We start from the raw sequence: 25,815 nt of genomic DNA on the forward strand, positions 1-25,815 counted from the left end.
GAGAGGAATGAAATAACAATTAGCTAATATTGTTGTAGTGGCATTTAAAAAAAAAAACATTAATTAGGGGTCTTATTACAATAGGAAACAAATTTCCCTTGATCTGTTGATTTAAAAGAGTTCAATGTGCAATAAAAACACACCTTACCTTTAGAACTCAAAACTTCCTTCACAGTCCAAAAAGAGCATTTATTAAAACTAAACCATAAAAACGACTCCCAACTCATTATTGAATGTGATGACCACATTTATATGTCAATGTAAGGAACCCCTTAAAGGACATAGGGGTAATTTATTTTCTGAAATAGTTTTGTGTTACCTTGCAAAAGGTTTTTTTGTCTCATCGCAAGAGTTTTGCATTCTCTCGCAAAAATGTAACTAGTTAATGTCTAATAAGTTAATAACTATGGTATTTGTAGTAAAACATTCCTAGTGAAACCAGAGTAACAATACAGGACAACTAAAACTATGGTTATACAAATCACAATTTTGTGGATACTTTGATCTTACTACAAATACCATAGTTTAACTACACTGTAAAAAACGATTTGTGTGAGTTTACAGTAAATTCCTGGATACTAGTTGCATGACTTTCACAGTATTTTACAGTAGTATTTCAACAATGTATCACACTTAAAAGACAACTGTATACTGTGACTTTGCAGTGAATAGGGCCAGGAAAATATTGTAATGTAGCAGTGCTGTGTTGTAGAATCACAATTATCAAATGTATATTTTTTTCACCTGCAATGCTTGTTAATTGTCACCATTGTTGAGTTTTGTATGCTGAAAGTTGACAATATTTGTGTACCTGGTTGACAACTCTCCTAAAGCTTTATGTGCCATAACAGATTAACAATCTATCACTGCATGGCATTACAAGCATCACTACCTCACTGTTTAATTACAACTATGTATTTTTCTTACAAAACATAGACTTACTCAATCATTAAATTGAACAAATTTCTCCCTGTCACACAGTGCAAAGAATAATGTTTTTAAAGCACGATTGCATCAGCTAGGATACATTTGATTTACTTCAAATAAGTCAAAGTTCCTATTCAAAGGAAACACTAAACACTATAATGGTGACTTTAAATGAAACACAATTATCCCATAATGCAGTGCGATATTGTTATTTCTTTTTCGCAGTAATTTGTTGTGTTATAACAGAAAATGACATAGCCTGCACTGATTTTACTGTAAAATTTTGAAAGCAGTATTTTATTGTAAGAAATTGCTGTTAAATGTTGCAAAATCCTGGAATTGTTTACAGTGTATGATATTTGTAGTAAAACCGTAGTAAACACAAAATGTACCATGGTTACTACAGTCATGGTTAATACAATATTACTATAATAAAACCATAATTAATTTGTTGTGAGGAAATGCAAACCTTTTTGCAAGGGAAAGCAAAAAAATAAATAAACCTTTCAACAAATTAATTGCCTCCTTGTCCTTTACGAGACTGTTTAGAAATTAGGACTGCACAATCATGCTGAGTTCATCAACAAAAACAGGACAGATGCTATAACTCCATTCCTAACACCAAAAAGCGTTCAGAGAAAAGCATAAAGTTCAGAGAGAGGAGGACAATTATTATGAGAAACTAAATTATTAATCTTTTGAGGGGAATAGCATAATACAGTATGACCCCTTCATCAGCCCAGGTTGATTAAGAGTCATTTCATTTAAAAGAAACTATACCATATGCTTACCTTTGGGAGCGGCTTCAGGAACGTGTCCGTTGAAAGGATTTTGAGTAAACACAGGGCTGTTATCATTTTGGTCAATCACATTGACAATGACATCCATGGGAGTCACTTTGACATTCACATCAGCAGCTGCAACAGCATGAGCTATGAGCTGAAGACATGGGATGAAAGATGGGCATGTTAAGAGACAAATATATCCAGTGACATTTAGCTATTTTGAAGATGGCAGCTTTCAGGAATTTAAGCAATTCATGATTAGACATTTACAATCCAATAATGAAATACTAAAATAAGAAAGAACAAAATAAATAAAATCAACTTACACGGTATGAAGCTTTTTTTTCTCTGTCCACTGGCTGAGTCACAAAGAGATTCCCTGTCAATTTGTCAATGGTGAAAAGCCCTTTAGGGTCCAGATCAGCCCCTTCACCCGTGATGCTGTACACCATCCGAGTTTCCTTAGCATAATCTGACTTTATCTATATACAGACAGAAATGACAGAACAAAATCAGTTACAGATAGGCCCATGTTTACATATCCATATCACTTTCAACAGTCACATCAATATTTTCACTCACTTGGACCAGCTTTTTTGGGAAAGGACCTTTACTGTTCTCAGGTTCATTGACAGGAGGAATAACCCAACCTCTCAGGACTGGAAGATCGGAGGAAGATACTGTCTGTAAAACGAACGCTTGAGTGATATGTGCTGAACGGAACCGCTTCAAGCAATATGAGAAGCAATTTCTTTACAATCTACTGACATTTCTGTCAGTAGATTGTAAAGAACATAAGAGATAAAAACATAAGAGATTTTTTTCTTTTTTTGCGTGTGGCTGTCTTCTGATTTCCTTCAGTGACCAAAACGACTATTTGAAGTGAAAAGGGCAGTTCATCCAATAATTAAAATACTGTCATCATTTACTAACCCCTCATGTTGTTCCAAACCTGAATTATTTTTTCTTCCATGGAATACAAAAGGAGATGTTAAAGGAATTATCCGGGTTCAATACAAGTTAAGCTCAATCGACAACATTTCTGGCATAATGTTGATTACCACAAAAATTAATTTAGGCTCTTCTCTCTTTTTCTTTAAAAAAGGCAAAAATCTGAGTTACAATGAGGCACTTACAATTGAAGTCAATGAGGTCAATTTTTTGGGGGTTTAAAGGCGGAAATGTGAAGCTTATAATTTTATAAAAACACATTTTTAAATGGTGTTCCCTATCTGTCACTCACTCACATTGTGTCGATGTAGTGACACTAGGGGTCACTCTTGGGAGCCCGAGACACCTCTGGTCTTTGATAAAAGGCCAATGAAAATTGGCGAGTGGTATTTGCATACCACTCCTCCGGACATACGGGTATAAAAGGAGCTGGTATGCAACCACTCATTCAGATTTTCTCTTTGGAGCTGAACGGTCATGCTCACTGAGCTGAATTCCCACGACTGTTCATCCACCTCTGCTGGATCTGACGGCGCATTTCAGCGGCTTCTCCCTCCTCTGCACTGGTGCACTGCAAAGAATGCCCCTGGGTGCTTCGGCAGAAATAAAAGAGTATATTTCTCTAAAAGAGCAGCACACATGGAACGTCTTTTTAAAGACGCGTCTTTTTAAAGATGCCTTTCCGTTTGTGTGTTATTCCTGGTTGCGGTCGTTATCTCTCGCCCTCTGACGGCCACGATCACTGTCTTTCATGTCTGGGCGCTGCTCACGCGGAGACAGCGTTCGTGGATAGGTCATGTACTCATTGCGAGAACATGTCCATGGCAAGATGCGGTCGCGGCTTACCTTCGTAAGAAAGCAAGCCACCCCAGAGGCTCCCCACCTTGGTCCTTCTGCCCACGGGTATGAGGCCAGCGCGGCTAGCACTGGGGGCGATTTGGGGACCCCAATGGGACCACCTCCGCCGGGTATCCCCCCACGGACCTCCCATTCCCCAGCACGCTCGAATGTCCCGATCGGGCTTCCGGATGAGTCCGCCTGCTCGTCTCAAGGCGAGTTCGACCTCTTATTCGGAGGCCGTGAAGGTGATGAGCTCTTGAGCGCAGCATCGGAGAGCGGGCTCATCCAGTCGGACACGGAAGCCTAAGCTGGGCTCCTCCCTTCAGGTGCGGTCGCCCAGTCACAAGCTGACGTGGAGATGACGACATGCTTTCCCGGGCAGCCGCGATTGGGCTAGAGTGGAACCCTCCGCTCTCCCCTGAACCCTTGCGGCTCGATGATTGGTTCCTGAGCTTGCGGCGCCGCTCACAGCCACGTCCCACCCCCGTTCCTTTCTTCCCGGAAGTGCATGCAGAGCTGATAAGGTCGTGGGAGGCACCTTTTACTGCCCGGTCCCGATCTTTCAGCTTCCCCGCCCTCACTACCCTTGATGGTGGGGCGGCCAAGGGCTATTCGGCAATCCCCCCGGTGGATAAGGTGTTCGCGGTGCACCTATGCCTGCAGAGCGCTGCCAGCTGGCGTGGGCGCCCAAAGCTCCCGTCCAAGGCCTGTAGGTTTACGTCGTCCCTGACGGCCAAGGCCTACGGTGCTGCTGGACGAGCCGCCTCCGCCCTGCACGCCATGTCTCTTCTGCAAATCCACCAAGCCAAGGCACTAAAGGAACTGCACAAGGGTAGTTCTGCCCCAGGATTGATGCAGAAACATGGCAACAGTAGCATATGTCATCCGTCAAGGCGGTCTGCGCTCCCATTGTATGTCACAACTCGCCCGCCGTCTCCTCCTCTGGAGTCAACAGCACCTCAAGTCGCTGCGAGCCACTCATATCCCGGGCGACCTCAACACTGCAGCGTATGCGCTGTCATGGCAGGTTACCCTCAGGGGAGAGTGGAGACTCCACCCTCAGGTGGTCCAGCTGATCTGGAGTTGATTCGGACAGGCACAGGTAGACCTGTTTGCCTCTCAAGAATCCTCCCACTGCCCACTCTGGTACGCCCTGACCGAGACACCTCTCGGTATAGATGCGCTGGCACACAGCTGGCCCCCTGGACATCGCAAATATGCGTTTCCCCCAGTGAGCCTACTTGCACAGATCCTGTGCAAGGTCAGGGAGGACGAGGAGCAGGTCGTCCTGGTTGCACCCTACTGGCCCACCCAGACGTGGTTCTCGGACCTCACGCTCCACATCGACACAACATCGAGTGAGTGACAGATAGGGAACGTCCTGGTTACTTGCGTAACCTCCGTTCCCTGATGGAGGGAACAAGACTTTGTGTCCCTCCTGCCACAACGCTGAACTACCTGTTGAAATGGCCGGGACCTTGTCTCGGCTCCTCAGCATAAAACCTGAATGAGTGGTTGCATACCAGCTCCTTTTATACCCGTATGTCCGGGGGAGTGGTATGCAAATACCACTCGCCAGTTTTCATTGGCCTTTTATCAAAGACCAGAAGTGTCTCGGGCTCCCAAGAGTGACCCCTAGTGTCACTACATCGACACAAAGTCTTGTTCCCTTCATCAGGGAATGGAGGTTACGCAAGTAACCAGGACGATTTCTACAGTCGTTTTAAGGCTTTAGGGCCTACAGCATTCATTTGTCATGGCAACAAAGTTGTAAAATTGGATATAACTTTACACAGAAAAGGTTAGTAAGCGATTTTATCACACTAAAATCATGTTAACACAAATGTTGTTTATGTCTAGTGACCAGGTTCATTATCATCAGTCACTGACAGTCTGGCCACTTCTACTCCCACTTCATTCTCAGGTGCAGATGCAGTGTACTAAACAAACAATTATTTATAGTGGAATAGGGTATATTGTTAAACAAATTAGAAAATTGGATTCAGACAAATATATGCAAGTTATGTGCATTACCGTGTTGTACTCGAACTGAGGTGCGTTATCATTGTTGACAGTCACTGTAATGACAGCTGTGCCAGTGGCTGAACGACCTTCTCCGGACATGTCAGCAGTTCGAATGATCAAAGTATATCTGGAATATTTCTAAAAGGAAAGAGGATTTACAGTGAGTTTGCCTTCATTACAATCATTTTTTAAATCTAGTCATTAGATGTAATTTCTAACCTCTCTATCCAGGCCAGTTTCGATCACACGAATCCCTCCAGTTACAGTGTTGATATCAAACATGTTTGGATTTGGAAATGGTGGATCCTGGCTGACAATTGTGTATCTGACTTCAGAGTTGTCATTATCTGGTTCATCGGCATCAGTGGCAGTGACCTTCATAAACTCATAATCTTCAGAGTGAGAGGAATGAAATAACAATTAGATAATATTGTTGTAGTTGCATTTAAAAAAAAAAAAAACATTAATTAGGGGTCTTATTACAATAGGAAACAAATTTCCCTTGATCTGTTGATTTAAAAGAGTTCAATGTGCAATAAAAACACACCTTACCTTTAGAACTCAAAACTTCCTCCACAGTCCAAAAAGAGCATTTATTAAAACTAAACCATAAAAACGACTCCCAACTCATTATTGAATGTGATGACCACATTTATATGTCAATGTAAAGAACCCCTTAAAGGACATGGAGGTAATTTATTTTCTGAAATAGTTTTGTGTTACCTTGCAAAAGGTTTTTTTGTCTCATCGCAAGAGTTTTGCATTCTCTCGCAAAAATGTAACTAGTTAATGTCTAATAAGTTAATAACTATGGTATTTGTAGTAAAACATTCCTAGTGAAACCAGAGTAACAATACAGGACAACTAAAACTCTGGTTATACAAATCACAATTTTGTGGATACTTTGATCTTACTACAAATACCATAGTTTAACTACACTGTAAAAAACGATTTGTGTGAGTTTACAGTAAATTCCTGGATACTAGTTGCATGACTTTCACAGTATTTTACAGTAGTATTTCAACAATGTATCACACTTAAAAGACAACTGTATACTGTGACTTTGCAGTGAATAGGGCCAGGAAAATATTGTAATGTAGCAGTGCTGTGTTGTAGAATCACAATTATCAAATGTATATTTTTTTCACCTGCAATGCTTGTTAATTGTCACCATTGTTGAGTTTTGTATGCTGAAAGTTGACAATATTTGTGTACCTGGTTGACAACTCTCCTGAAAGTTTATGTGCAATAACAGATTAACAATCTATCACTGCATGGCATTACAAGCATCACTACCTCACTGTTTAATTACAACTATGTATTTTTCTTACAAAACATAGACTTACTCAATCATTAAATTGAACAAATTTCTCCCTGTCACACAGTGCAAAGAATAATGTTTTTAAAGCACGATTGCATCAGCTAGGATACATTTGATTTACTTCAAATAAGTCAAAGTTCCTATTCAAAGGAAACACTAAACACTATAATGGTGACTTTAAATGAAACACAATTATCCCATAATGCAGTGCGATATTGTTATTTCTTTTTCGCAGTAATTTGTTGTGTTATAACAGAAAATGACATAGCCTGCACTGATTTTACTGTAAAATTTTGAAAGCAGTATTTTATTGTAAGAAATTGCTGTTAAATGTTGCAAAATCCTGGAATTGTTTACAGTGTATGATATTTGTAGTAAAACCGTAGTAAACACAAAATGTACCATGGTTACTACAGTCATGGTTAATACAATATTACTATAATAAAACCATAATTAATTTGTTGTGAGGAAATGCAAACCTTTTTGCAAGGGAAAGCAAAAAAATAAATAAACTTTTCAACAAATTAATTGCCTCCTTGTCCTTTACGAGACTGTTTAGAAATTAGGACTGCACAATCATGCTGAGTTCATCAACAAAAACAGGACAGATGCTATAACTCCATTCCTTACACCAAAAAGCGTTCAGAGAAAAGCATAAAGTTCAGAGAGAGGAGGACAATTATTATGAGAAACTAAATTATTAATCTTTTGAGGGGAATAGCATAATACAGTATGACCCCTTCATCAGCCCAGGTTGATTAAGAGTCATTTCATTTAAAAGAAACTATACCATATGCTTACCTTTGGGAGCGGCTTCAGGAACGTGTCCGTTGAAAGGATTTTGAGTAAACACAGGGCTGTTATCATTTTGGTCAATCACATTGACAATGACATCCATGGGAGTCACTTTGACATTCACATCAGCAGCTGCAACAGCATGAGCTATGAGCTGAAGACATGGGATGAAAGATGGGCATGTTAAGAGACAAATATATCCAGTGACATTTAGCTATTTTGAAGATGGCAGCTTTCAGGAATTTAAGCAATTCATGATTAGACATTTACAATCCAATAATGAAATACTAAAATAAGAAAGAACAAAATAAATAAAATCAGCTTACACGGTATGAAGCTTTTTTTTCTCTGTCCACTGGCTGAGTCACAAAGAAATTCCCTGTCAATCTGTCAATGGTGAAAATCCCTTTAGGATCCAGATCAGCCCCTTCACCCGTGATGCTGTACACCATCCGAGTTTCCTTAGCACAATCTGACTTTATCTATATACAGACAGAAATGACAGAACAAAATCAATTACAGATAGGCCCATGTTTCCATATCCATATCACTTTCAGCAGTCACTTCAATATTCTCACTCACTTGGACCAGCTTTTTTGGGAAAGGACCTTTATTGTTCTCAGGTTCATTGACAGGAGGAATAACCCAACCTCTCAGGACTGGAAGATTGGAGGAAGATTCTGTCTGTAAAACGAACACTTGAGTGATATATGCTGAACGGAACCGCTTTAAGCAATATGAGAAGCAATTTCTTTACAATCTACTGACATTTCTGTCAGTAGATTGTAAAGAACATAAGAGATAAAAACATAAGTGATTTTTTTCTTTTTTTGCATGTGGCTGTCTTCTGATTTCCTTCAGTGACCAAAACTACTATTTGAAGTGAAAAGGGCAGTTCATCCAATAATTAAAATACTGTCATCATTTACTAACCCCTCATGTTGTTCCAAACCTGAATTATTTTTTTCTTCCATGGAATACAAAAGGAGATGTTAAAGGAATTATCCGGGTTCAATACAAGTTAAGCTCAATCGACAACATTTCTGGCATAATGTTGATTACCACAAAAATTAATTTAGGCTCTTCTCTCTTTTTCTTTAAAAAAAGCAAAAATCTGAGTTACAATGAGGCACTTACAATTGAAGTCAATGAGGTCAATTTTTGGGGGGTTTAAAGGAGGAAATGTGAAGCTTATAATTTTATAAAAACACATTTTTAAATGGTGGTCCCTATCTGTCACTCACTCACATTGTGTCGATGTAGTGACACTAGGGGTCACTCTTGGGTGCCCGAGACACCTCTAGTCTCTGATAAAAGGCCAGTGAAAATTGGCCAGTGGTATTTGCATACCACTCCTCCGGACATACGGGTATAAAAGGAGCTGGTATGCAACCACTCATTCAGATTTTCTCTTTGGAGCTGAACGGTCATGCTCACTGAGCTGAATTCCCACGACTGTTCATCCACCTCTGCTGGATCTGACGGCGCATTTCAGCGGCTTCTCCCTCCTCTGCACTGGTGCACTGCAGAGAATGCCCCTGGGTGCTTCGGCAGAAATAAAAGAGTATATTTCTCTAAAAGAGTATATTTCTCTAAAAGAGCAGCACACACGGAACGTCTTTTTAAAGACGCGTCTTTTTAAAGATGCCTTTCCGTTTGTGTGTTATTCCTGGTTGCGGTCGTTATCTCTCGCCCTCTGACGGCCACAATCACTGTCTTTCATGTCTGGGCGCTGCTCACGCGGAGACAGCGTTCGTGGATAGGTCATGTACTCATTGCGAGAACATGTCCATGGCAACGATGCGGTCACGGCTTACCTTCGTAAGAAAGCAAGCCACCCCAGATGCTCCCCGCCTTGGTCCTTCTGCCCACGGTTATGAGGCCCATTCCCATTCCTCAGCACGCTCGAATGTCCCAATCGGACTTCCGGATGAGTCCGCCTGCTCGTCTCAAGGCGAGTTCGACCTCTTATTCGGAGGCCGTGAAGGTGATGAGCTCTTGAGCGCAGCATCGGAGAGCGGGCTCATCCAGTCGGACACGGAAGCCTAAGCTGGGCTCCTCCCTTCAGGTGCGGTCGCCCAGTCACAAGCTGACGTGGAGATGACGACATGCTTTCCCGGGCAGCCGCGATTGGGCTAGAGTGGAACCCTCCGCTCTCCCCTGAACCCTTGCGGCTCGATGATTGGTTCCTGAGCTTGCGGCGCCGCTCACAGCCACGTCCCACCCCCGTTCCTTTCTTCCCGGAAGTGCATGAAGAGCTGATAAGGTCGTGGGAGGCACCTTTTACTGCCCGGTCCCGATCTTTCAGCTTCCCCGCCCTCACTACCCTTGATGGTGGGGCGGCCAAGGGCTATTCGGCAATCCCCCCAGTGGATAAGGCGTTCGCGGTGCACCTATGCCTGCAGAGCGCCGCCAGCTGGCGTGGGCGCCCAAAGCTCCCGTCCAAGGCCTGTAGGTTTACGTCGTCCCTGACGGCCAAGGCCTATGGTGCTGCTGGACAAGTCGCCTCCGCCCTGCACGCCATGGCTCTTCTGCAAGTCCACCAAGCCAAGGCACTAAAGGAACTGCACAAGGGTAGTTCTGCCCCAGGATTGATGCAGGAACATGGTAACAGTAGCAAATGTCATCCGTCAAGGCGGTCTGCGCTCCCATTGTATGTCACAACTCGCCTGCCGTCTCCTCCTCTGGAGTCAACAGCACCTCAAGTCGCTGCGAGCCACTCATATCCTGGGTGACCTCAACACTGCAGCGTATGCGCTGTCATGGCAGGTTACCCTCAGGGGAGAGTGGAGACTCCACCCTCAGGTGGTCCAGCTGATCTGGAGTTGATTCGGACAGGCACAGGTAGACCTGTTCGCCTCCCAAGAATCCTCCCACTGCCCACTCTGGTACGCCCTGACCGAGACACCTCTCAGTATAGATGCGCTGGCACACAGCTGGCCCCCTGGACTTCGCAAATATGCGTTTCCCCCAGTGAGCCTACTTGCACAGACCCTGTACAAGGTCAGGGAGGATGAGGAGCAGGTCATCCTGGTTGCACCCTACTGGCCCACCCAGACGTGGTTCTCGGACCTCACGCTCCACATCGACACAACATCGAGTGAGTGACAGATAGGGAACGTCCTGGTTACTTGCGTAACCTCCGTTCCCTGATGGAGGGAACAAGACTTTGTGTCCCTCCTGCCACAACGCTGAACTACCTGCTGAAATGGCCGGGACCTTGTCTCGGCTCCTCAGCACAAAATCTGAATGAGTGGTTGCATACCAGCTCCTTTTATACCCGTATGTCCGGGGGAGTGGTATGCAAATACCACTCGCCAGTTTTCATTGGCCTTTTATCAAAGACCAGAAGTGTCTCGGGCTCCCAAGAGTGACCCCTAGTGTCACTACATCGACACAAAGTCTCGTTCCCTTCATCAGGGAATGGAGGTTACGCAAGTAACCAGGACGATTTCTACAGTCGTTTTAAGGCTTTAGGGCCTACGGCATTAATTTGTCATGGCAACAAAGTTGTAAAATTGGATATAACTTTACACAGAAAAGGTTAGTAAGCGATTTTATCACACTAAAATCATGTTAACACAAATGTTGTTTATGTCTAGTGACCAGGTTCATCATCATCAGTCACTGACAGTCTGGCCACTTCTACTCCCACTTCATTCTCAGGTGCAGATGCAGTGTACTAAACAAACAATTATTTATAGTGGAATAGGGTATATTGTTAAACAAATCAGAAAATTGGATTCAGACAAATATATGCAAGTTATGTGCATTACCGTGTTGTACTCGAACTGAGGTGCGTTATCATTGTTGACAGTCACTGTAATGACAGCTGTGCCAGTGGCTGAACGACCTTCTCCGGACATGTCAGCAGCTCGAATGATCAAAGTATATCTGGAATATTTCTAAAAGGAAAGAGGATTTACAGTGAGTTTGCCTTCATTACAATCATTTTTTAAATCTAGTCATCAGATGTGATTTCTAACCTCTCTATCCAGGCCAGTTTCGATCACACGAATCCCTCCAGTTACAGTGTTGATATCAAACATGTGTGGATTTGGAAATGGTGGATCCTGGCTGACAATTATGTATCTGACTTCAGAGTTGTCATTATCTGGCTCATCGGCATCAGTGGCAGTGACCTTCATAAACTCATAATCTTCAGAGTGAGAGGAATAAAATAACAATTAGCTAATATTGTTGTAGTGGCATTTAAAAAAAAACACTAATTAGGGGTCTTATTACAATAGGAAACAAATTTCCATTGATCTGTTGATTTAAAAGAGTTCAATGTGCAATAAAAACACACCTTACCTTTAGAACTCAAAACTTCCTTCACAGTCCAAAAAGAGCATTTATTAAAACTAAACCATAAAAACGACTCCCAACTCATTATTGAATGTGATGACCACATTTATATGTCAATGTAAGGAACCCCTTAAAGGACATGGAGGTAATTTATTTTCTGAAATAGTTTTGTGTTACCTTGCAAAAGGTTTTTTTGTCTCATCGCAAGAGTTTTGCATTCTCTCGCAAAAATGTAACTAGTTAATGTCTAATAAGTTAATAACTATGGTATTTGTAGTAAAACATTCCTAGTGAAACCAGAGTAACAATACAGGACAACTAAAACTATGGTTATACAAATCACAATTTTGTGGATACTTTGATCTTACTACAAATACCATAGTTTAACTACACTGTAAAAAACGATTTGTGTGAGTTTACAGTAAATTCCTGGATACTAGTTGCATGACTTTCACAGTATTTTACAGTAGTATTTCAACAATGTATCACACTTAAAAGACAACTGTATACTGTGACTTTGCAGTGAATAGGGCCAGGAAAATATTGTAATGTAGCAGTGCTGTGTTGTAGAATCACAATTATCAAATGTATATTTTTTTCACCTGCAATGCTTGTTAATTGTCACCATTGTTGAGTTTTGTATGCTGAAAGTTGACAATATTTGTGTACCTGGTTGACAACTCTCCTAAAGCTTTATGTGCCATAACAGATTAACAATCTATCACTGCATGGCATTACAAGCATCATTATCTCACTGTTTAATTACAACTATGTATTTTTCTTACAAAACATAGACTTACTCAATCATTAAATTGAACACATTTTCTCCCTGTCACACAGTGCAAAGAATAATGTTCTTAAAGCACGATTGCATCAGCTAGGATACATTTGATTTACTTCAAATAAGTCAAAGTTCCTATTCAAAGGAAACACTAAACACTATAATGGTGACTTTAAATGAAACACAATTATCCCATAATGCAGTGCGATATTGTTATTTCTTTTTCGCAGTAATTTGTTGTGTTATAACAGAAAATGACATAGCCTGCACTGATTTTACTGTAAAATTTTGAAAGCAGTATTTTATTGTAAGAAATTGCTGTTAAATGTTGTAAAATCCTGGAATTGTTTACAGTGTATGATATTTGTAGTAAAACCGTAGTAAACACAAAATGTACCATGGTTACTACAGTCATGGTTAATACAATATTACTATAATAAAACCATAATTAATTTGTTGTGAGGAAATGCAAACCTTTTTGCAAGGGAAAGCAAAAAAATAAATAAACCTTTCAACAAATTAATTGCCTCCTTGCCCTTTACGAGACTGTTTAGAAATTAGGACTGCACAATCATGCTGAGTTCATCAACAAAAACAGGACAGATGCTATAACTCCATTCCTTACACCAAAAAGCGTTCAGAGAAAAGCATAAAGTTCAGAGAGAGGAGGACAATTATTATGAGAAACTAAATTATTAATCTTTTGAGGGGAATAGCATAATACAGTATGACCCCTTCATCAGCCCAGGTTGATTAAGAGTCATTTCATTTAAAAGAAACTATACCATATGCTTACCTTTGGGAGCGGCTTCAGGAACGTGTCCGTTGAAAGGATTTTGAGTAAACACAGGGCTGTTATCATTTTGGTCAATCACATTGACAATGACTTCCACGGGAGTCTCTGTGATATCCGCATCAGCTCCAACAGCATGAGCTATGAGCTGAAGACATGGGATGAAAGATGGGCATGTTAAGAGACAAATATATCCAGTGACATTTAGCTATTTTGAAGATGGCAGCTTTCAGGAATTTAAGCAATTCATGATTAGACATTTACAATCCAATAATGAAATACTAAAATAAGAAAGAACAAAATAAATAAAATCAACTTACACGGTATGAAGCTTTTTTTTCTCTGTCCACTGGCTGAGTCACAAAGAGATTCCCTGTAAATTTGTCAATGGTGAAAAGCCCTTTAGGATCCAGATCAGCCCCTTCACCCGTGATGCTGTACACCATCCGAGTTTCCTTAGCATAATCTGACTTTATCTACATACAGACAGAAATGACAGAACAAAATCAGTTACAGATAGGCCCATGTTTCCATATCCATATCACTTTCAACAGTCACATCAATATTCTCACTCACTTGGACCAGTTTTTTTGGGAAAGGACCTTTACTGTTCTCAGGTTCATTGAAAGGAGGAATAACCCAACCTCTCTTTCTCCTCTTTAGACCAGATGAAGACTTCGGAAACATCAGGACCGGAAAATTGGAGGGAGATTCCGTCTGTAAAACGAACGCTTGAATGATATGTGCTGCTCCACTTTAAGCAATATGAGAAGCAATTTCTTTACAATCTACTGACATTTCTGTTATAAAAAAACATACGAGATTTTTTTCTTTTTGTGTGTGTGGCTGTCTTCTGATTTCCTTCAGTGACCAAAACTACTATTTGAAGTGAAAAGGGCAGTTCATCCAATAATTAAAATACTGTCATCATTTACTAACCCCCATGTTGTTCCAAACCTGAATGATGTTTTACTTCCATGGAACACAAAAGGAGATGTTAAAGCAATATTTCAGGTTCAGTACAAGTTGAGCTCAACTGACAACATTTGTGGCATAATAATTTCGACTCGTCCCTCCTGTTCTTTAAAAAAAGCAAAAATCTGAGTTATAATGAGGCACTTACAATTGAAGTCAATGAGGTCAATTTTTGGAGGGTTTAAAGGCAGAAATGTGAAGCTTATAATTTTATAAAAACACATTTTTAAATGGTGATTTCTACAGTCGTTTTAAGGATTTAGGGCCTACGGCATTAATTTGTCATGGCAACAAAGTTGTAAAATTGGATATAACTTTACACAGAAAAGGTTAGTAAGTGATTTTATCACACTAAAATCATGTTAACACAAATGTTGTTTATGTCTCGTGACTATGCTTTTGAAACAATGAGTATTTTAAAGTTTACTAATTGGCACCCATTCACTTCCATTGTAAGTGACTCACTGTAACCCAGATTTTTGCTTTCTTTTAAAGAAAAGGAAGGATGAGTCTGGATAAATTTTTGTGGTAATCAACATTATGCCACAAATACTGTCGTCTGAGCTTAACTTGTATTAAACCTGGATAATTCCTTTAAGCAGAATGACAGGCTCAGTAACAACTCACTTTTATTGTATGGCAAAAAGATAATTAATCGATCATTAAGGCTGAACATTCAGCCTAACATCTACTGTTGTGTTCCACGGAAAAAAGATACATGAGTCATATGGGTTCAGACCATCATGAGGGTGAGTAAATGGTTTTCATTTTTGGGTAAATTACATAAAAATAATAGCTCATTTATGTGTTTTTAACATATAATGGACAAATCTTGTATCTTGTTAATTAGTACAGCTGTTTGCTGAATACATTTGTGTGAATCTGTGGAGTGGTGTTCACCTCCGTGTCCATATGATGCTCCTCATGATTATGTGCACGCTCAACTCTGACAAAAGCTGTATGTTGCTTGCCACTGGAGTCCCAAGCGTGCACAGGAAACACCTTGTGGCCTTCATGAAGAGTAACTGGTCTCTTTAGTGATAAAATACCATCCGTGTTCACAACAAACCGCTTGTCAGCAGACTGAAAGAGTGTTCTGGTTCTTCCATCACAGGTATTGAATGTTACTGGGATTCAATGAACACAACAACATTTGTCAAGCAAGAAGTTTGGATACTCTGAATTATAATTTTTTTTTTTTTTTTTTTTTTTAAAGGCAAAAAAACACAATGAATAAATCATTTGATAATTTAAGCATTTTAATACAACTAGCAATAGTAAAGCTCTGCAGTACTCCCCACTAGAATGAATGGGAGATTGCCATAAAATGTGCGGTTTTTGGCAAAATATTACGTGGGCTGGAATGAAGAGTGATATTGTAAAGCATATTTATCTGATGTTTTTTGAATAAGAAATAGTTAAATTACACAGTAATTTGTTAGTATCTCAGAATTGAGGCAAACGATCATCACAGTCACATAAAAAGAGAAAAGCATCACTTGATAGCCATTACAAACCTTATTACATTAGTGTAAGTGAAAATAACCACTTATAAAATCTCATAACACACTCATTCTGATGCTGTGAACTCTTTATTTACTATCACCTTTACTAGACCTGAATCAATACATAAATGAATTAATGTTAATGTGTTAGCTTTAATTTACCTTGGAAGAAATGTAAGTGTCCTCGCTGATGTTATACATGCTCATTTGGGAACGAGGAATGACACACTTTAATCCATAGCATGCTCTTCTAAATAATTATTTAAAGATTTATTTATTTATTTATTTTTAAAGAAAGAAAAAATACTGAGTATATCTTCTATAGGTACCTCATGCCACTATTACAACTGACCCAGCAGCAATGTTTTTTTAAATTTTTTGGATAATTTTGATAAAATTAAAACTACTCAAATACACATTACTCTCGTAAGCTCTTAATGTAAAAAGGCAAACACTTGTCAGAGAAATGGCGGTGTGGCAACAGTTGCTAAGACAGGATTGGTCAGGAATGCTTTGAAGGTGGGGCTTAGCAAAGGGTCAATTAAGAATGAAACCACCATGTGGCCTTACATAATTACTTAACCAAAAGGCTGCGTTTAATAAAACCGTCTCTATTCAGAGCTTCAGTCAGTGATGTGTGATCAAACAGCACCCTCTAGAGGCTATAGGTGCACATGTTGAGCAAGGCAGCAATATTAGATGATGATTGTCATATTACAATTTAAATTGTCTTTTCTCGATTTTCCAGATAGCGAAAGACACATTTGATAGGTCCCGGTTACCTTCTCTTGCCCTCCGTGCAAAACTCTGAATGTCAAACCATACATTCCTTACAAGCGCTATGGGCGAGTAATACAGGGCTGATAAATACTGGTGTCTCTTCTGTTTTTTTCAGCACTGACTCATCAGACTTGATACATTATATTTGCATCTGTAGGTCATTTAGGCATAAATGTCTCGCAATGTCTCATTATGGAGGCCAGCAGAGTAGGAGCATTAACATAAAACAGTGTTTAAAGGGGCGGTCACACTACATTTTGCACTCCATTCACTCTCATTCAAATGCATCGGAACGCGGGAGACCGAAAACGCAAGCTGATGCAAAGAATTTTCATACTATGCTGCGTAACAATGTTTAAGCTGGGTGAACTCTGAACTCTTGGTTCGAAACAAAGAGTACATATTTTAAAGCTGCGTGTTTTATTGTTGCAGGAAAGTGAGAAGACAATATATTTTTAAATGTTTTATACATTATTATTTGCTATTTGTGATGTATTATTTACCTACACCAGTGGCCCCCCTGTGTGACATCATATCCTGGTTTGTTGAGTTGTCTGAATAAAATTTGCGTGCTAATTCCTAGTGTGACCGCCCCTTAAAACTGACTGGAACTACCTGTGCATCAAACAATTTTAACGCACGCATTCCAGCAGAATCGGAAATCGAGTATTCGAACAGACCATGGTATAACAGACAATATTTCTCTTTCTTCCGGGAAAATGGATGAAAAATATTGATGACATATCTTGCACTCAGGGGTGCGTCCAAATGTTTGTCCAATCAAATGCTCTTAGAATGAGAATGTCCCTCCCCTCACACTCTCTGCTTCTGACAACAATAGGTATCAGCAAATCAAAGTTAATGGCTGTGACGTTAACTCAAGACTCTTGACTATTAAACTTCACTCGTCAAGCCATTTAATGGGGTCTTTAATGTTTTCTAGTGTGGCTTCTCCACTTCAGAATGATGCTTACTGTGTCACAGCAACTTTAAGCCCATTCAGAACCAAACAATGAGTCCAACTTTCAGCTCTCTTTTCTATATTTTCATTTTTTTTATATATATTAAAAATATATAAAATACATTTTATATATTTATATTTATAAAATATATACATTTCTAACATTATGCTTCGTGTTATAAGCTATTACTTTAGAATTTGAAAAAAGAAAGAAATAAAGAAACAAGTAGCATGAAAGCTTTTTAAAATTAAAAGATAAAATAAGCAACTATTAAAAAGATTAAACAGTTCAGTCTTGCATTATGCTTACATAGTATTGTGATCAAGTCACACTTGATTAACATTAACAGAATGATAAGAAAAATTTTAGTAGAAAAAGTTTTAGTTTAGTGCAATGGTTTTGAAAGGACACACTATAAAATCATTTGAGATAATCTAATATATCTAAACACATTCTCGAGAGATTCTATAACATTTAAAACATGTCAACAAAAAAACAACCTACTTCTTCCTAGTCTTTTCCCTCTGTGAAGATGTTCTCTGTGAACTTTAAAAACCAACAACTCTGACTCAAAGCCAGGCAAACATGACGACTCCTCCGCAAATCCACAAGAAAGCTCCTAATTAAAAGGTATTAAGTTTATAAATCAAATTAAATACATTTTTGCACTTGATAGTTAACATCTGAATAATTCATCAAGTACAATAATACACATTAGCACAAGAGACTAACCTTACCAGGCAGGGAGACCAACCAAGACCAGCTAAAATAAGACGATTTAAGAACATACTTTGTTTGACCACTTTTTAGAATAATGCCAGAATAAATCTTACCTGACAAAGGAAAATAATAACTCCCAATCGCACAATCCTCATAGTCTCCATTCTGTGAGCAAAACCCTCAGTGCTTATTTCCAAAAGTTTTTAATCTTGTGCAACTGCTTATTGCAAAGGAAATTCCTAAAGTTCCCAAAAGTTTCACAACATACAGATGTGGTGTTTGTCCTCTTTCTATTGGCTTGCCTAAGGGTGAAGCCCATCCAGTGATAGACTACACCATTAAATACATACATAATGAAATTGATTATGGAATATAACAACTATTAATTCTGAGGATAGTTAATATTAAAAATAAAATCATCGTAAAATGTGCTTTGTTGTTGTTGTTATTTTTTATGCACTAGGTTTATTAGATGCATAAATGCAGCACCAGTGCCTTCAGTTGTCCAGCTACAGGGTCATCAGCCAGGATCCATCAATAATAAATGTTTCGCACCATTATATCCGCATTTCCTAGTGGTTGGGCAACGTTTCCCTGTGTCTCCCTTGGAGGTGGGGGAGGTGATGGTATTAAATAGGAGAGACCGGGGCTGTCACAATTGGAAGTTGTCAAGTAGGCTACAGTGCATCTCAGTAAAATTTCTGCAAAATTGTACACATCTTTCTGCTTTCAGTATGAAGGATACAGACACTGTTGTGCATGATTTTGTCATCTCCTGTTTCACTATTGCAAAGTTTCCTCATTAGCACATTTCCTCAAAAACAACTCATCTATTCCACAGCACATGAACACTGCATTAACCTCTGTTCTACTTAAACCAAACAAAGACCCATCATTATGCACAAGTTATAGGCCGTTATCTCTCATTAACACAGACATGAAAATAATCAGTAAAGCTTCAGCCACACGTCCAGAATCCATCATCCCATATCTCATTCGTTCGGACCAAACAGGCTTTATCAAAGGATGCCCCTCATCAAATAACACATGCTGCTTATTCAATATCATCAATCTCTGTAAACCACAAAATAGCACAATTATTGTATCATTGGATGCTGAAAAATCATTTGTCAAAGTAAATTGGCACTTTCTCTGTACGACATTACAAAAATTTGGTTTCGGAAAATCATTTACCCATTGGATCAGAACAATATACAGTACACCAAAGGCTTCAGCTATCACTAATGACATCATATCGCCATCATTTAAGTTGCAACGAGGGACTAGACAAGGATGCCCACTTTCTCCATTACTTTTTGCATTATTCATAGAGCCTTTAGCAGCTGCCATAAGACAAAATAATAATATCACTGGATTTTCATTGAATAAGACTAATCAAAAAATCTCTATTCTAATTCTAAATCATTCTACTGTATCTACAAAACCCACCTATTGGATTTATTTAATCTCAACTTTACTCCATTATTAAGAACAATAGAAGAGGACTTAAAACGCTGGCTGAATCTACCACTCTCTCTAACAGGACAAATCACAACAGTAAAGATGTCAATATTACAAAAATGAAACTGCCTGTTCACAATGATTCTGACACAACCCACAAAAAATGGTTTGACACTACTTAGCAAACTAAATACATTTTATTGGAAAAATAAGAATCCTAGAATAAGTCTAAACACACTTCAAAAAAGAAGGGCATGGGAGGATTAGGGGCAACCAATTTTAATTATTACTACTTAGCAGTGGCGAGCCGTGCATTTTAAGTCTAGTCCTTCATTGTGATTCATGCCATTAAGAAAACAATTAATAAGACACCCTATGCCTTTGGGCATCATCCATTATGTCGCAGCTAACTAGTAATACCAATTGACATTTTAAAAACATGTCCACGCATGAAAGCCAGAACTTAATGTTTTGTGAAATTAACATCTCCCGAACAGACATTCAAAAATCATAATTGTTCATATGAATCTACCAAGGAGGTCTATAATACCTGGAAAAATCTATCTAATAATATTTGCGATTTAAATTACTTGCAATAAATTTCGTTTTGTCAGGGTACACGGTTATGCTGTGTTCCATTCAAGTTGGATGTGGGATATTCCTACTTGATACACTATGTTGCCAAAAGTATTCGCTCACCCATCCAAATAATTGAATTCAGGTGTTCCAATCACTTCCATGGCCACAGGTTTATAAAATGAAGCACCTAGGCATGCAGACTGCTTCTACAAACATTTGTGAAAGAATGGGCCGCTCTCAGGAGCTCAGTGAATTCCAGCATGGTACTGTGATAGGATGCCACCTGTGCAACAAGTCCAGTCGTGAAATTTCCTCGCTACTAAATATTCCACAGTCAACTGTCAGTGGTATTATGACAAAGTGGAAGCGATTGGGAATGACAGCAACTCAGTCACGAAGTGGTAGGCCATGTAAAATGACAGAGCGGGGTCAGCGGATGCAGAGGCGCATAGTGTGCAGAGGTCGCCAACTTTCTGCAGAGTCAGTCGCTACAGACCTCCAAAGTTCATGTGGCCTTCAGATTAGCTAAAGAACAGTGTGTAGAGAGCTTCATGGAATGGGTTTCCATGGCCAAGCAACTGCATCCAAGCCATACATCACCAAGTGCAATGCAAAGCGTCAGATGCAGTGGTGTACCCTAGAGCAGTGGAGACGCGTTCTCTGGAGTGACGAATCACGCTTCTCCATCTGGCAATCTGATGGACGAGTCTGGGTTTGGCGGTTGCCAGGAGAATGGTACTTGTCTGACTGCATTGTGCCAACTGTGAAGTTTGGTGGAGGGGGGATTATGGTGTGGGCTTGTTTTTCAGGAGCTGGGCTTGGCCCCTTAGTTCCAGTGAAAGGAACTCTGAATGCTTCAGCATACCAAGAGATTTTGGACAATTCCATGCTCCCAACTTTGTGGGAACAGTTTGGGGATGGCCCCTTCCTGTTCCAACATGACTGCGCACCAGTGCACAAAGCAAGGTCCATAAAGACATGGATGAGTGAGTTTGGTGTGGAAGAACTTGACTGGCCTGCACAGAGTCCTGACCTCAACCCGATAGAGCACCTTTGGGATGAATTAGAGCGAAGACTGCGAGCCAGGCCTTCTCGTCCAACATCAGTGTCTGAGCTCACAAATGCGCTTCTGGAAGAATGGTCAAAAATTCCCATAAACACACTCCTAAACCTTGTGGAAAGTCTTCCCAGAAGAGTTGAAGCTGTTATAGCTGCAAAGGGTGGGCCGACATCATATTAAACCCTATGGATTAAGAATGGGATGTCACTTAAGTTCATATGCGTCTAAAGGCAGATGAGCGAATACTTTTGGCAATATAGTGTATCTCCGACCATAAATGCATTCCATTCCCCGATATTCGGAACTGCAACGCTCCCGTTAGCTTAGCAGGGGTTTGACCCTCATTAGAGATGTCTCCTAGCAACCCAACTGATAAACAATGCTGCAACACTAGCATTTGTGCTTCAGGTGTACGATTATCAAAAGAGATTATAATGTTTTATAAACCTGTTTCTGCAGGCATTTGTTAAACAAGCTTTAATATCATTTAATGTGGAAACTAACTAATTTATCGATATTACATAAGAAAGTGAATGTTTATCTCTTCCTTTGTATATCTCCCTGCGTGTCGGCATGTTTGTGTGACATCATGCCTGTGCATTTCAGCGAAATCGGAATTGAGAATTTCTGCACGAGCCTACAAGTTGTAATTCTGACTTCAAGATGCATTCCATTGCACTTTTCCTAGTAGGAAGTTGTAAAATCCGACTTTCCGAGTTGAATGGAATGCAGCACTACTTTTCAAAACTTGATCCGACACTGCATGATCCAGCAGCCTAATTTACACTTAGAAACCTCCTGATGTTGCTATAACAATGCAAAAAGCACTTACCAATTTGCTTGAAGTGAAAATCAGTCCTCCTTTCCTGTTTAATAAATTAAGCAATCACACGGTAATGCAGAACATCTCGTGTTTTTAAATCCATAAGGATCTCTTTCTCAATGGCAATACCAGCAGTGATGACAGCCAACTCGTCAGCAAGATCTCACGCTTTTCGCTCTTGAATTACATCCATCACTTAGGGTGTGTTCACACTTGTAGATCGGTTCTCTTGATCCTCTTGGTCTGGACCAAAAAAGAAAATGATACATTTTGTCCTGGTTCGCTAACGTTCACAATGGCATTATTAACACCGAACTTAAAGATACAAAACAAAAGGCATCAGGAAAAAGTCACAACCTGATTAGACAGCTTTTATGATGTATATTTTGTGACGGAACTTGCCGAACATCCAAAACAATGCTGGCTGCTGGGCGAAATGTGCTCGTGAGATTTATATATGTACATATGGTGGTATTTTTACCAGTTGAGAACAAACGAAGAGCTAATAAAATGTGTAAAGGAGTCAAAACAGCGCCAGGAATTCCTCAAATGAAGATATGCTGCAAGGACGGCTGATGGCGGTTCCAACGCCTGTACCGAACTGTAATGGGCAACATGAGAAGAACCAGGTATGCTTGAGGTCAGTATTAGGCAAATTACTTCCTGTTTTTGATCCGTTTAGACATCTTTGGTCCATGTTGTGTTCATATATCAAACGAACCGCACCAGAGTTTGTTTGGAAGCGGACTGAGACCCACTATTCAGGCGATCTCGGTCCGCTTGTTTGGTGCGCACCAAGGTTCGGATGGCAGCGTTCACACTTGTTCAAATGAACCGCACTAACAGAGCAGTCGCACCAGAGTTTGTTGAACACATCCTTAAAGCGTGATTGCATCACTCAAGGCCAGCTAGAAGGCCTAGACCGGGACATATCCTAAAGATCACACCCACCAAGAACAAATAAATCAATCTGATTGGCTGATGAATCTGACAATCTGACTTTAGTTGCCCATTCATTTGCACTGTTGAGGCAAATTCTAATTCGGAAGGCCTGAGGGGGTGGAGCTCAAACGCACGTGCTGCTTTGGGCATGTGATTTGTGAAACAGTTGTCACACTTTGCTTGTAAGCATCAAGGAATAAATTCTGTCTGGATAAAATTTTCATTGTTCTCTATTTGTTTGTAGATTAATTAAGAGTGGAAAGCGATTAAAAATACATAGGCAAAAAGGTGACTGAGGATGAAAGGATGAAAATTATTTATTTATTTGGCATGTTAGGCCAGCAGAGAAGTCTTAGCTGGCCCTGAGAATTCGCCACTGCTACTTAGCAGCACAATTACATTATCTTTGCGAATGGATAAATGGCAATAATCTCTACAAGCAATGGCTACAATTAGAACAGGCTTAACGTAAAAAAATAAATTAAAAAAAATTATCCGACCTACCCTTCCTTACTGATTCAAACAAAGATTGAAAAAGATTATTTCAGCTCTGTAGGTCCATACAATGCAAGTGAATGTTGACCAGAACTTTGAAGTTTCAAAAGAAACATAAAGGCAGCATAAAAGTAATCCATACAACTCCAGTGGTTTAATTTATGTCTTCAGAAGCGATATGACAGGTGTGGGTGAGAAACAGATCAATATTTAAGTCCCTTTCACTTTCACTTCCACTTCCATATTTTATTCAGCCACTTACTGGTTGGGGCTGGTCAAAGGTGGAGATTGATAGAAGAAATAAAAAAAGCAAACAAAAGCCGTCACTGCACTCTTCCAGCAAGTCATCTCTGTATTCTGCACTGTAAAAATGGTAACAGTTGTAACATTGAGGCACTCTTAAAGGTGCACTCAGTAAGTTTTTGTTCATGTCGTCTTGGATGCCAATGTAGAAATTGATTATCCAGAGTCAGCCAAGATTAATATAATCCAAGAATAAAAGTGTCCAATAACAGGACGGTTACTGAGATTAAGTGAGTAGTGTTCAGCTGTTCAAGTGATCTTAACATGGCTGCCCCCCCATGAGGGGACCCTCTCCATGTAGTTTTAAACAGCTTTTATAGGGATACTGATATGACTGGAGTCAGATGTGAGTGCTCATGATTTTATACGCATGTTACCAAATTTAAATTAATTTCTAAAATGAGAAAAACATTTGAATGAGGAAAAAGTTACTAAGAGCACTTTGTTCAGTCATTTTAAATGATATTTTTCAATGTTCATATTACTTTAATAAATTACATTTTATATATAATATAATAAATTAGAAAAAAATTGAGAAAATATTTAAAATTATGATACATTTATTCTACATTAAAATTACCATTGGCATTTCTGTCATAATTTCAAAAACTCCTTTCATTTTCACCATGATTACAGGTTCACCAATTTTGGTTGGGGAACGTGAAACCTTGTTATAGAGGTGTTAAATCCAGATGACAACATAGAGCTTGGATCTTTATTAAATCAGATTTATTTTTTTTCATCTGAGCAATTTTCACTCAACAAGGAATCCTTGATATCAGTGCAAATTACTGATAATTGCACATTATCTTTGCACAAGTAAATACAAAATAAGTCAAAATGAATAAATGTGTAAATGAATAAAAATGTGTGCAATAGTAATTAAAATGCAATACAACACAAGTTGTGAGAATGTTTGCTCTCTCAAAGCCGAGCTTGAACAATCAATGAGCCAATCAATGCAGCCAAACATTCACCTCTCAGAAAACACACACTCACAGGTTTATTTTTCCAATTGTCTACAATGATCTGAATAACATTGCTAGAATCTTTTACATTCTTCAGAACTGGGGATGGCTTGCAATTGAAAAACTAATTTCATCAATAGAGGGAACATTGTCAATGACGTCCTTCAATCCAGTTATCAAATAAGCTTTTGTGTTGGATCATTCTTCATTCATATCTTCCACATTTACCGTGACCGTGGTAGTGGAAGTGAGCAAAGAACCCACAAATGGATCATCGTTCTCAACAATCACGTGGAGAATGTGCTGATTGAGGTTCTCGAAGTCCAGTGGCTAAATGGAAAACACAAGAAAAAGGTTTTCATTTAGGTACAGCCAGCGTCACACTAGTCGATTATTCCTTCAGTTTTTAGTCGGAAGCTTAATTTACGTAATCGCAGACCAGAGTGAGAATGGAAAGTTAGTGAGTTGGAAGGAGTCAAAGTTTGCATTTGTGTCAACCAGTGGAAGGGTGGTTCATCACTTGACCCACTCAACTCCCTGCTCTCTAGCTGTAGCAACTGTAAAAGCATTTCCTTTGTAAAAGATAGTTTAGTCGCTATAGGGAAGGCTCTTGTGATCTCATCAAGTGACCAATGAGCTTCTTTTTGCTCTGAATAACTGACAAGACCTCATGCTCTGATCTGAATGTTTTGCTCATTGCATTTTCAGTATCATTA

The 25,815-nt window shown here is 39.5% G+C and overlaps 1 protein-coding gene and 1 long non-coding RNA gene across 18 annotated transcripts in view; one reads left to right on the forward strand and one right to left on the reverse strand.

The window, feature by feature from the left end:
- LOC127444543 (B-cadherin-like) overlaps positions 1–25,815 on the reverse strand; it is a 98,679-nt gene that overhangs the window by 62,123 nt on the left and 10,741 nt on the right. For 2 of the 17 annotated variants that reach the window (XM_051704670.1, XM_051704743.1), the window contains exons 1-14: positions 18,582–18,922; positions 18,253–18,367; positions 15,402–15,628; positions 14,103–14,243; positions 13,847–14,002; positions 13,530–13,674; positions 11,631–11,803; positions 11,421–11,549; positions 8,227–8,328; positions 7,971–8,126; positions 7,651–7,798; positions 5,748–5,920; positions 5,538–5,666; positions 2,295–2,396 (exon numbers count right to left, since the gene is read on the reverse strand). In XM_051704670.1, coding sequence (XP_051560630.1) covers positions 2,295–2,396; positions 5,538–5,666; positions 5,748–5,920; positions 7,651–7,798; positions 7,971–8,126; positions 8,227–8,328; positions 11,421–11,549; positions 11,631–11,803; positions 13,530–13,674; positions 13,847–14,002; positions 14,103–14,243; positions 15,402–15,628; positions 18,253–18,367; positions 18,582–18,632 — 1,947 coding nt within the window. In that variant the 5' untranslated portion in view covers positions 18,633–18,922. Of the gene's footprint in view, positions 1–1,718; positions 1,867–2,038; positions 2,195–2,294; positions 2,397–5,537; positions 5,667–5,747; positions 5,921–7,650; positions 7,799–7,970; positions 8,127–8,226; positions 8,329–11,420; positions 11,550–11,630; positions 11,804–13,529; positions 13,675–13,846; positions 14,003–14,102; positions 14,244–15,401; positions 15,629–18,252; positions 18,368–18,581; positions 18,923–25,815 lie in introns of those variants that run through there. The other 15 variants (XM_051704520.1, XM_051704235.1, XM_051704437.1 and 12 more) reach the window with 15 other exon arrangements.
- On the forward strand, positions 8–13,521 carry LOC127445612 (uncharacterized). The gene is made up of 3 exons (XR_007898024.1): positions 8–418; positions 6,352–6,765; positions 12,644–13,521. It is a non-coding gene; the product is annotated as an uncharacterized LOC127445612 (long non-coding RNA).

This window comes from Myxocyprinus asiaticus, chromosome 1 (assembly GCF_019703515.2).
Source record: "Myxocyprinus asiaticus isolate MX2 ecotype Aquarium Trade chromosome 1, UBuf_Myxa_2, whole genome shotgun sequence".
NCBI classification, from domain to species: Eukaryota; Metazoa; Chordata; class Actinopteri; order Cypriniformes; family Catostomidae; genus Myxocyprinus; species Myxocyprinus asiaticus.